Source organism: Cydia amplana, chromosome 3 (assembly GCF_948474715.1).
Source record: "Cydia amplana chromosome 3, ilCydAmpl1.1, whole genome shotgun sequence".
NCBI classification, from domain to species: Eukaryota; Metazoa; Arthropoda; class Insecta; order Lepidoptera; family Tortricidae; genus Cydia; species Cydia amplana.
This window is the reverse complement of record NC_086071.1, coordinates 18900918-18914175: the sequence shown is the minus strand read 5'-3', so window position 1 is coordinate 18914175 and position 13258 is coordinate 18900918. Positions and strand designations below refer to the sequence as shown.

At 43.6% G+C, this 13258-nt stretch overlaps 1 protein-coding gene across 1 annotated transcript in view; it reads left to right on the top strand.

Annotated features, from left to right (window-relative positions):
- LOC134662840 (heparan-alpha-glucosaminide N-acetyltransferase) overlaps positions 1 to 12826 on the top strand; it is a 52020-nt gene extending 39194 nt beyond the window's left edge. The window contains 8 exon segments of the mRNA XM_063519163.1: positions 52 to 208; positions 955 to 1159; positions 8556 to 8583; positions 8586 to 8716; positions 9478 to 9599; positions 10538 to 10707; positions 11450 to 11636; positions 12506 to 12826. Coding sequence (XP_063375233.1) covers positions 52 to 208; positions 955 to 1159; positions 8556 to 8583; positions 8586 to 8716; positions 9478 to 9599; positions 10538 to 10707; positions 11450 to 11636; positions 12506 to 12800 — 1295 coding nt within the window. The 3' untranslated portion in view covers positions 12801 to 12826.
- The last annotated feature ends 432 nt before the right edge of the window (positions 12827 to 13258 follow it).

Below are 13258 nucleotides of genomic sequence, written 5' to 3'. Positions count from 1 at the left end.
GCCAGTCCACGGCCTTAGGAGTCTAAACTTAACGAAATTTCCCTGTTCCAGCTCTCCTGCTCCTCCTCGGCGTACTCCTCGGAACATGGGTGGTCTACGGCGTGGTCCGCTTCATCATGTCCAGGGTCTGGCGGACCGGGAAGCTGCGGTACGGAGACAAGGAGCTGGCCATCCAGCAGCGGCTGCGGGCGCTGGACACCTTCCGAGGGTCAGTCAAAATCTGTGTTGCCCTTCACCCTATATTTGGAGGGTACTTTTTAGATTCCATCAACTCTCCTTAGTTTTTGCACACTGGCGTGTGCTGGACTTTGCGTGGGACCCATGATACAGGTACGGGTGGCATCCACTCGGCGTGCTACTTATACATTTGTAAAGGTTGAACGAGCCTCTAAGGTAAACGTACTAGCGCTCGACATTCTAATGCCCAATAGATGACACCCTGCTGTCACCTCTATTGACAATGACTTAAGTCTCAAGATGGCATGTACTGGGACCGCGTCGTACGTTTACCTTATATTTTAGCTTAGGATTCGCCCAATGTCCTGGCGGCCTAGCCAAGGTGACGATCGCTGTGCGCTTCGCCATCGAATCACTCGGTGTCTTTCGATCACTCTTCCATATTTAGTGTGACAGTGACAGGTGCGTTTCGTTCGCTACGTAGCGTTAGCGATTGGCATGGTGTCTACGGGGCCTGGACACCATTGCCCCTTGTTTGGAAAATACTGGTTATAATGCCAAGTTAGTTTAAACTCGGAGGCTAACGCTACGGCTTACGTAGGCGAACAACGCGCGAACGCGGCGCGGCCGCCGCGCCGCTTCGCGTCTAAATCGCTCACGTACGAGTAGGAGATACCTATACGTATCAACGGTTTGTTTCATCCTCGCCGCGCCGCGCCGCGTTCGCGCGTTGTTCGCTTACGTAAGCCGTAGCGTAACCGAAATGTTTGTTCACAGCATGGCCATAGTGTTCATGATCTTCGTGAACGATGGCGCCGGCGGGTACTGGTGGCTGGAACACGCCACGTGGAACGGTCTGACGGCAGGGGACCTGGTCTTCCCCTCCTTCCTCTGGATCATGGGGGTGTGCATCCCTCTGTCTGTTAAGGGGGCTTTTGCCAAGGGGGTACCGAGGTGGAAGATCTTCGTGCATATTGTCAGGGTGAGTGTGGCTTAATATAATTTATGTCATACTTCATATTTATTTATTTCGTATATGCTCCATTTTTTTCGTATAATGCGTCATTTTTCAGATAATATGAATTACAATATCTACTATTATTATATCTATTATTATTATTAATTACAATATCTGGGAGACCGAGCTTTGCTCGGAAAACATACAAAAACTCAAAAATGCGCGTTTTCTCAAAGATAAGACCTAGCTAGATCAATTTATCGTCCCCGAAAATGGGGGCATATATCAAATTACATCAAAATCGTTAGAGCCGTTTCCGAGATCCCCGAAACATATATATGTATAAATAAATATTCATATAAATACATAAATAAACAAGAATTGCTCGTTTAAAGGTATTAGATTTTACATCATTGCTAAGATCGAAACCAAAATATTATAATAATCCACAGTTTATTTAAGTACATTTAATAAAAAACTAAATAGTTTGTTCAAGAAAAAAAAATCTAGTTATATATGTAAGAAATCCGCAACGCAGGCTTCGTCCGATGGCTACAAATGCAAATCAGCAACATGCTTCGTCCCAAACATACCAAGGATGATATCCGCAACAGGCTTCGTCATTATAAAATCTAAGTTAAACAATATAACCGTCACGAATCGTACCTGGCTCAAATGTCCCCATTACGCTGGCAGCGTTACCGCGCTGAATGGCCAATGAGATCTGTTGGACCAGGTACGATCCGGACCGAGGGTCGCACCCCCTGTCCCTCAGCCGCCGACCCAAATCCCTCACAAACTCCCTAGCCTCCACAGCCCAAGGTCCCGCAGTCTCGACTGCAACTGGGACAAAGTCGTACATTGGTTCCAGGGCAGAGTATTTGGCATGTTTCATTTTGGCGGCATACTCCGCGGCTGTTCCAGCAGACCTGACAGTGAGATATTTGATTGAGTTGAGCTTACAAGTTACAAGGTCTTTAGGTAGGTACACTTTGAATTACACCTAAAGGATAAACTGATATTAAAAATTTCGGTCGTCATCGCATGAAATTATATACTCATACTCTGCATATGTTTAAGTACAAAAATATTAGTAAATACAATTGTATCTAATGTAACAATTGAGAGACTAGCTGTTTGTTTCTAAATAAACAAAATACTTGACCCATAGTGGAAAGATTTGCTGGCTATGGATGAGGTCTTGGTGGCTCAGATGGCAGAGCGCTGGAGTATCGATCCAGAGGCCGTGAGTTCATGTCTCACCCAAGACAGTAATTTTTCCTGCATTTTTAAATTTATTCTAAGCTTAATATAGCATCGTTCGCAAAAAAATATAAATACTTAAATATATATTTTTTAAATCATATATTATAAATGAGCCATGTAGCTCAGCCTAAGAAGCCTTGCACCGTAAGCTCAGGTATAATAATTACGCAATCGCAATGCGGTTCCCGGTGGTCTTATGTAAACGCTGACCGGTTCGCCAGGTTGCCAGGATGGCTCGATGACCTTTCGGAGCCTGCGTCTGCGCAACTCTGCGCACAGGTAATATTACCAGGTTCCAATATTGGAGACGAGTTCATTGCAATGCAATGCAAGCACTAACTACCTAAAACAAATACAATAAATATAAGGCTAAACTTAGTTAAGATAATCTCCAAATATAGAGATTGTGACTGAGTGTAACTGTACCTCTGAAATATATTTATTTTTATTTTTTATTAATACTCGGATAGACTACATTTCTTGTATCATGTGTCGGACCAGGCTAATTCTGCGTGGCAAGTGTGGAAATGTCATTAATGACAGATTTCAATTTTGTGGTAGAATGTGAAGGATCTTTATAAAAAACTCGGAATGTCTTTAAAGCTGTAACTTAAAAATTAAAAAGTGGCAATACTGTAGTGTCGTCCCTAACAAATCAATCTAAGAATAACGGGTTGCCACTTTTTAATTTCTACTTACTCTTTTTTGTCAGACCCTACAAAAATATATCCGTGAAAGTGATTGAGACAATCGTTTGAATCATTATTCAACCGCTTGGGTCAGTATTTTCCACCTAAACAAAATAAAATTTAAGTCAGGCCTTATTGCATGGAGATTGGCTGTCTTTATCTTACTGTTCTCTGGTGACTTGTTGTATAATACGCCGCGATAACATTGTAATAGGAATAACTCACTATAGATTGGTTTCTTGTGATGGGAACCTTATTGTTTAAAGATTAATGTCAAGTAAGAACTCTGATGAAACTCTAGTTTGGTATAATCCCGGGTGAATTTTTAGCGTAATATTTTAAGTAGGCTACGATTTACCAAAGAGAATTTGAAATAGAGGCGGATTGTCAAAGTAAATTATGTAGCCAAGGTAAATTCACTGCCATCTATTGACAAAAGATTAAAACTGTTAGAACGCCACTGACGTTCTCCTATCAACGTGTCACTACAAAAACTAGGTATCGGCTTTGGTATCGGATACATTTTTGTTTGCCACATTAATGTATGCACGCACCAGATATGCATGCAATCCACTTTCGCACTTACCTACGTCATTTCCTTATTATTGATCATTCGTATCTGATCTTTGGTACGTTTTTGCAACATATTTCATTGGAAATTCTTTGCGTGTTGTTAGAACTCTCTCTCTCTACCGACTAGGTATTTGTTATTACTTGATACCTACGCAGGAATAATGTTAACAACAAATACAAAAAAATAAACCCAAAATAAAATAACTTAATATAATATCTTTTTTAAAAAAAGGGAACCGCCTTCAAAAAACCAACCCACTGAAAAGCACAAAATAATTTCTATATGGCACTCCTCTACGTGTCCAGTCCCTATCCCGTCAAAAGCAAATTTCTGCCAAAAAGTAATTAATACCTAATAATAAGAAAATTAATAATCATCCGGGTAATTACTTAGTTTTTGAAGTCGGTGCCAAACCAAAATTTTTGAGAACCGATATTTTAGACAACGAAGAACGAACGCTTCACTTACTTGCATTATAAAGACATAGTTGGTTTACTCATTAATTTAGTTCTTGTAGGTACTACAACGTACTCGTATTTTTTTTCTGATTGGTAGTAAAGAATGTTTTTGTTGGTTTGGCACCGCTTTCAAAAACTAAGTAATTACCCGGATGATTATTAATTTTCTAATTATTAGGTATTAATTACTTTTTGGCAGAAATTTGCTTTTGACGGGATAGGGACTGGACACGTAGAGGAGTGCCATATAGAAATTATTTTGTGCTTTTCAGTGGGTTGGTTTTTTGAAGGCGGTTCCCTTTTTTTAAAAAAGATATTATATTAAGTTATTTTATTTTGGGTTTATTTTTGTTTATTTTTAATTTTTTTATTCTTTTTTATTTATTTTATTTTATTTTTTACTTTTTAGTGATAGGTAGGTACTTCATTTATTTTAGGTTTTGGGCTAAAATACTAGTTTTTTAGGCTCTCCATTTAGTTTTGGGCTAGTAACTACCTACTAATGTTGGGGATGGCCTAACTCGATGATAATTGCGTCACAACATAATATGACGTTTCGGTGCTAAACGATTTGTATGTATATTGCTCCCACTCCCACTATTTTATCTAAATCGGTTTCAGCAACTTAAATTTGTTGGTAGGTATACCGATAGCATGGCCACCTACCGGGTCCAATTGGTTTTTCAAACCATCCATGTACTGTACACTAAAACTTTTTCCAGAATGTGTAACAAACACTTTTCTGAAAACCGCATCAAAATCGGTTCAGCCAAACGCGAGATAATCACGAACACACATACATACATACATACATACGGGTCAAACTGAGAACGTCCTTTTTTTAAAGGCAGTTAGAAAAAAGTTCATCGACCCACCTAGTGGAACTCTGCAACATAGGCACACGACGACAAGTCGGATAACCAAAACAAAGTGTGTATGTTGCACCAAACCTGAGTTCCACTAGGTACAGCAAGGGTTCAGCATCAGCTCTATCTTGGGTACTGCTCTCCCAAGTGCTCATCAAGATGTGACGGATGACCAAAATAGCGTGGGTCTATGTTGCACCAAACCTGAGTTCCACTAGGTACAGCCAGGGTTCAGCATTAGCTCTATCTTGGGTACTGCTCTCCCAAGTGCTAATCAAGATGTAACGGATGACCAAAATAGCGTGGGCCTATATTGCACCAAACCTGAGTTCCACTAGGTACATCCTGAGTTCCATTAGGTACAGCAAGGGTTCAGCATCAGCTCTATCTTGGGTACTGCTCTCCCAAGTGCTCATCAAGATGTGACGGATGGCCAAAATAGCGTGGGCCTATGGTGCACCAAACCTGAGTTCCACTAGGTACAGCCAGGGTTCAGCATCAGCTCTATCTTGGGTACTGCTCTCCCAAGTGCTCATCAAGATGTGACGGATGACCAAAATAGCGTGGGCCTATGTTGCACCAAACCTGAGTTCCACTAGGTACAGCCAGGGTTCTCCAGCTTTTAGTGATAGGTAGGTACTTCTATACAATGAAGCTCGGAGGACATGCTGACCGCGTGGACCAACCATTATACACGCGTATCTTTGGCGCGCTCTCTTTATTAACGTCTAGGTCACGTTACGCTGGACTGCGCGACAGCCTGGTCCGCCCGCGCTCGCGCGATGACAATTTCCCTGTACCTACTGTACTTACCAGTTGCCGATTGATACTTCACAATTATAATACCCACATTCTTAATAAAAAAATATTTGCTTTGCTTAGTCCTAGAATATATTTTATGCTATTCGTGCACTCTGTAAATAATGTATATAATGTTTGTTTGTATTTCTCTATGTAAGTGAATGTAATATTCTTTTGGAGAAATAAATTCTTAAACCATAAACCATAAGTACCTACCTATCACTAAAAAGGTACAGCCAGGGTTCAGCATCAGCTCTATCTTGGGTACTGCTCTCCCAAGTGCTCATCAAGATGTGACGGATGACCAAAATAGCGTGGGCCTATGTTGCACCAAACCTGAGTTCCACTAGGTACAGCCAGGGTTCAGCATCAGCTCTATCTTGGGTACTGCTCTCCCAAGTGCTGATCAAGATGTAACGGATGACCAAAATAGCGTGGGCCTATGTTGCACCAAACCTGAGTTCCACTAGGTACAGCCAGGGTTCAGCATCAGCTCTATCTTGGGTACTGCTCTCCCAAGTGCTGATCAAGATGTAACGGATGACCAAAATAGCGTGGGCCTATGTTGCACCAAACCTGAGTTCCAGTAGGTACATCCTGAGTTTCACTAGGTACATCCAGGGTTCAGCATCTGCTCTATCTTGGGTACTGCTCTCCCAAGTGCTCATTAAGGCGTGTTGGATGACCAAAACAGCGTGAGCCTATGTTGCATCAAACCTGAGTTCCACTAGGTACATCCAGGGTTCAGCATCAGCTCTATATTGGGTACTGCTCTCCCAAGTGCTCATCAAGATGTGACGGATGACCAAAACAGCGTGAGCCTATGTTGCACCAAACCTGAGTTCCACTAGGTACAGCCAGGGTTCAGCATCAGCTCTATCTTGGGTACTGCTCTCCCAAGTGCTCATAAAGATGTGACGGATGACCAAAACAGTGTGAGCCTATGTTGCACCAAACCTGAGTTCCACTAGGTACAGCCAGGGTTCAGCATCAGCTCAGATCTATGTATACTAAAACCTTCTCCAGAATGTAAGAAACACTTTTTTGAAAACCGCATCAAAATCAGTTCAGCCAAACGCGAGATAATCGCGAACAAATATACATACATACATACATACATACATACATACATACATACATACATACATACATACGGGTCAAACTGAGAACCTCCTTTTTTTTTGAAGTCGGTTAAAAATATAAACTTTTGAAAGCCGATTAATTGCGAAAAAAATTCAGAATTCTAAAAATAGTAGGTATTATACATACAAACATACTTACCACATTCCTCATATGTAGTGAAATGTATCTCAACAAGTGAAGACAGATTTCATGCATGCTCTATGTTTGTCCATCCGTGCATGTTATACTAACGGTTTATACATCGATCACTTTCAAAAACTCCTATCTTCCCTGCTTTTCCTTTTGCAATAGAAACCATGTTAACATAGACGCAAGGTCGTATTTTGAATAAAGGAAGTTATAAAAGTGGGTGATACGCGAACTCATCTGAATAACTTCCAAAAACTCCCATCTCTCCATCGTTCTATTTTCTAATATGAATTTTATTAAGAATGCCGTAAGGTAGCTTTTTCAGTAGAAGAAGATAGTAAGTTAGGAAAGTAGTGGATTCCCATTAGTATGGTCTCATTGCGGTCTTTAGTGGGTGACCGATATTTGCGTAACGATCTGTGTGCGCTGTTGATTTTGTGAACTATACAGTTATACATAGATATCTATCACCATAAGTAAACTAGAAGGGCCTAGCTTTGTGACAATCGTTACTATAATACTATATATAAATACTTATTATGCATAGAAACATCCCTAGCTCAGGAAAAAATATTTGTGATATAAACACACAAATAAATGCCCTTACCAAGATTCGAAACCGGGACCTCCTGCTTCGTAGGCAGGGTCACCGCAGACTATTAGGCTAGGAGGCCGTTATAATATACAGGGCCAAGGCCTCCTTGTTTTCGCCACTCAACCCTGTTTGTATTTTCCCACCAATAAATAGGGTAGAATGTGTCCAAGTTGTCCAGCCAGCAGCAGAAGTTGCTAAGCGGGCGAGGTGTTCAAAATTACCTTGACACGCTCTTAGGGCTCATAATTTAGACGATGCGAGAACTCGCATGCGAGTTTCATTACATTGCGGGTTTTGATCGGTCGGTTGAATTGGACGTAACCAACAGTCCGCAATGTAACTACAATCGCATGCGAGTTCGCGCGCCGTCTAAGGGCTCATTTAGACGGTGCGGGAACTCGCATGCGATCCGATTTGATCGGTCGGCTAAATTGATGTCACCTCAATGGTCCGCAATGTATAGTTTGTAGCTTTCTAGTAGACCCCGAAGGCGTATACTATTGTCTATTGTTCAGTAAAACCGCACGTGCTACTTACCTGCAAAAAAGGGTCCTAATATTCTATTTGGCACCTGAGCGCGGGCTAGTCCAACGCTCAAAATACCAGTGTAGGTGCGCTCTCCGATAACGCGCCTTTGTTACGCATCTCGATGACACATTTTAGACTGGTTCTGTAGCGTTCGACTCGCCGGCACTCAGTAACCGAAGTACCGATTTTTTATGCAGGTGGTTGTGGCACGTGGCACGAGCGGTTTTTCTTAACAATAGACAATAGGATTAGCCTTCGGGGTCTATTAGAAAGCTACAAACTATAACTAAAATCGAATACGCGTACGCGCGCCGTCTAAATGAGCCCTAAATCACCCCTATATAAACTATTCTACATATTTTTTTTTTCAGCGCTCCTGTATAATGTTCCTGCTCGGCGTTGCTCAGTCGCAGGCCGCAACACTTTAGGCGAGATACGCATCTTCGGCGTCCTGCAACGACTCGCCGTGGCATACTTCGTGGCGGCTGGCTTCTACGCCCTCACTGCGCCGAAGTACTTCACGCCACCCAGGGTACATGAGGTTTGATTCTCTGTCTCTCAGTTTCCTGCACCTACAGTTTGGGAGCACTTTTCTACACAATTTTAGTACTTCACGTTCACGCCACCCAGGGTACATGAGGTTTGATTCTCTGTCTCTCAGTTTCCTTTACCAATGTGGTTTGGGAGCACTTTTCTACACAATTTTAGTACTTCACACCACCCAGGGTACATGAGGTTTGATTCTCTGTCTCTCAGTTTCCTGCACCTACATGGATTGGGGGCATTTTTCTACACAATTTTACTTGAGGACTTGAATCTTCTTCTTTAAAAAACATGGCTTTCTTCAAATGTATGATGGTTTTGCTAATTTCTTTGTTCGGTAGGCTTTTAGTAAAATGATAGCTGAACCCCTAGTGTAAATTTCTTTCGATAGCGTGACGAGTTTCCAAAACGGCCCGCTGGGCGCGCTGTTCAAAATCCCATACAAAATAAACAACGCAAACGCTCGTCACGCTATCGAATGAAATTTATACTAGGGGTTGATATATATTGAATAATTTTACAGTTTAGATTCACTTGTTTTAAGTCACGGCCGTCGTGAACCCTGCTCGCACTATTAGTGCTTGAGAAAGGAGACAGGCTCTCCGAAACATGTCGCACGAGTGACTTAAAACAAGTGAGTCTTAAAACCGTAAAATTATTCAATATTGATATTATTTTCATCCGCATTTAAAGACCATAGAGATATAACATATCATATTGATGAGTAACTATGAGATGCTTGTCTTCCAGGGAGCTTGTGGACAGGCTTTGAAGGATGTCCTTTCGTGCGTGTGGTGCTGGGCTTTAGCTGGTGCCCTTGTAGCATTTCACACTGTGATCACCTTCGTAGTTCATGACCCTGGCTGTCCAGCGTAAGTACATCATCATCATCAGCAGGTGAACGACGACCTCTCTTACATGTGGTGTTGGACGCTATTAGCTGGTGCACGCGTAGCTGTTCATACTGTGATACCTTCGTAGTTCACGACCCTGGCTGTCCAGCGTAAGTACATCATCATCATTAGCAGGCGAAAGACGTCCTCTCTTACATGTGGTGTTGGACGCTATTAGCTGGTGCACGCGTAGCCGTTCACACTGTGATCACCTTCGTAGTTCATGAATCATGACCCTGGCTGTCCAGCGTAAGTACATCATCATCATCAGCAGGTGAAAGACGTCCTCTCTCGCGTGTGGTGCTGGGCTTTACCCAGCTAAAACCCTCGCAGCAGTTCACACTGTGATCACCTTCGTAGTTCACGACCCTGGCTGTCGAGCGTAAGTACATCATATCCACTAATTCCACTACACATCTTGTTACCTCTTATCGCTGGTGCACTCACCTACTCAAGTGACTCGTGCAGACAAATTTTGTGCAAAATTTGACTTATCATAAATTTGATGTTGCTCACAACGTAATCACCATCCGTTTACCATCATAATTCCTTCGGCCAGAGCAATGAGACGGTTGCTCAAGACAGGAAGGCGTGGAAGGATCTTGTGGAGTGGAGGCCCTATGCACCTCCGCGGTGCCCTAGGACAGACAACAACAACAAACAGAGCAATGATAAATTATATAAAGATACATCTTCTAAAATCAATGGCTCTTTGGCCACTGCTTTATGCGTCGTTTGGGTGACTGGATGTAACAAATTTTGTTTACGAGATTTAAAATATTTGAAGTGTTAATAAGGTTAATATATATTAAACAAAACCAATGTTTTACTTCGGGAAAAGTGGTGTGCTCTCGTCTCGGAGGCCAAGACCCTCTTTGGGTCGATGAGCCATATTAGTTAGTTAATTTTCCTTCCAGAGGCTACCTCGGCCCCGGCGGCAAGCACGACGACTGGGCAGCCCCGGAGTGCAGCGGCGGAGCGGCTGGCTACATCGATCGTCTGGTCCTAGGCTCATCACACCTGTTCCAGTGGACCGACCGTCGCCAGGTCTACGGAGGACCACATACTGACCCTGAGGGTCTACTAGGTAAGTTACTATGATAGAACAGTGGCGGTGTGGTACATAGATCGTCTGGTCCTGGGCTCATCACACCTGTTCCAGTGGACCGACCGTCGCCAGGTCTACGGAGGACCACATACTGACCCTGAGGGTCTACTAGGTAAGTTACTATGATAGAACAGTGGCGGTGTGGTACATAGATCGTCTGGTCCTGGGCTCATCACACCTGTTCCAGTGGACCGACCGTCGCCAGGTCTACGGAGGACCACATACTGACCATGTGGGTTTACTGGGTAAGACACTAGCTAAGATAAAACATTGGCGGTGTGGTACATCGATCGTCTGGTCCTGGGCTCATCACACCTGTTCCAGTGGACCGACCGTCGCCAGGTCTACGGAGGACCACATACTGACCCTGAAGGTCTACTGGGTAAGTTACTATGATAGAACAGTGGCGGTGTGGTACATAGATCGTCTGGTCCTGGGCTCATCACACCTGTTCCAGTGGACCGACCGTCGCCAGGTCTACGGAGGACCACATACTGACCCTGAAGGTCTACTGGGTAAGTTACTATGATAGAACAGTGGCGGTGTGGTACATCGACCGTCTGGTCCTGGGCTCATCACACCTGTTCCAGTAGACCGACCGTCGCCAGGTCTACGGAGGACCACATACTGACCCTGAGGGTTTACTTGGTAAGCACTAGCGAAGATATAATATAGGCCTTTGCGAATCCGAATACATTTTAATCAAATGCTTTTTTTACAGGTTGCCTAACATCAGCTGTACAAGCGCTACTAGGTGTGCAAGCAGGAGCGACAGTATTGCTGCAGCGCTCACACAAAGCACGAGTATCTCGCTGGCTGGCGTGGGGACTAGTTTTCGCTCTAGCCGGTGCCTTGCTGACTGGCTTCAGTAGGGAGCATGGAGTGGTGCCAATAAATAAGAACTTGTGGTGAGTGATTATTACATGACTGCCCAAAAAAAAAGGAGGGTTGATTGTTTTTTGTATTGTTGGTTCGATAGCAGCAAGGAGTCTACAAAAACAGTGGAGACTGCACGTAAAACAAACATTTGAGACAACTTTGAATGACGTCTAGACAAGTGGGTGTAGTCCCATTTGTACCCGCCGGGCACAGATGGGAATAGGTGTATCCCATCAAAAACATTACATGTAAAAAGGCGCAAGTCTCGCAACGCTTCTACTACAAAAAAGTTTTGAGATATAATGTGAAACCAAGTCGGTTATTTTAATCAGTGCCAGGGGGTGTTAAAACCGTATCAATAAGATATCTTTAATTTGTAATACGTATAATGACTTGGCCATTATATTACTGAAAATTCAGGGTTCTAGCTTCAACCAGCACAAAATTACAGGACGTCGAAAATCGCCTGAACCGCTTCGAGAAAAGGATGGTACGGCCGTGCCTCTTTGTTTTGCTCGACTTGGCGGGGGCACTGCCGTACCCCCAGATTCATATGAATCATTCGCCTCATGTATGGCGGTGGTTACGTGGGTATATACACCGACCAATGGCGTAACTACACTAACAAAGTGGCAAAATCCATCGAATGGGGGCACTGGGTGCTGTGCTCACACGGTCTTTAGGTCAAACTGGGGCCCCTCTTAGGCCAGAGGCCCATGGGCCCCAGTTTGCCCAGAGGCCGCGGGCAAAATACCCCGCTTTGTTACCCTAAGTTTGCACCGACTTGGCGCTGACAATGTATGGCCGTTCCATGCATCACGTACCACAATTGCATTCTTCTCTGCAAAATAATAATAGCTTAGCAACCGGATCTTAATAAATACTCTCCATTTTCCAGGTCTATTTCCTTCGTCCTTGTGTCGACCTCGTTCTGCCTCGTCCTGCTCGTCCTCTGCTACCTGTTTACCGACGCCTGGCGCCTCTGGGGCGGCGGGCCGTTCCGAGCGCCCGGCCTTAACGCCATAGCCTTGTATGTTGGCCACATGGTGTGTTACAACATGTTCCCGTTCCACTGGAAGGTGGCAAATATGGAGACACATACGATAAATTTGTTGGAAGCAGTTTGGGGGACAGCGCTTTGGGTTGTTATAGCGCATGTCATGGCGAAAAAGAAGGTTTTTATAACGCTTTGAATTGCTTCTGAATGAAAGTAGAAACGAGCTTTGTAACATTTTTCTTAACCATTTGGATGTTGAGATCCGTTTGATAAATATGCCCACAGACAAGACATCCTCCAGACTGAGCATAGTAGCGCTACCCCCTCTGCCACAAATATACGGTAGTTTTACTTCATCTTCGAGTCAAAGTGTCTTTGTGTGACGTCCGTGTCTTTGAACGGACCAATCACGGCACGGGACTCGCTCACCTCGTCCCCCGCACCCCAGTTTTTTGGCAGCATCGGTTTCATGAAATAATTGCTCTAAACTGCGTCTAGACTAGTCTAGAGGATTCCTAGTCTATGAATATGCCCATACGAGAAAAACTAGCTATTATTCATTGTAAGGAGAACATTGAAAACCATTGTGATTTGTATCCATGGCGCCCAAAAGGCTTATAAAGGGGCCTTCTGATTACCAGTCCGCCGGACGAT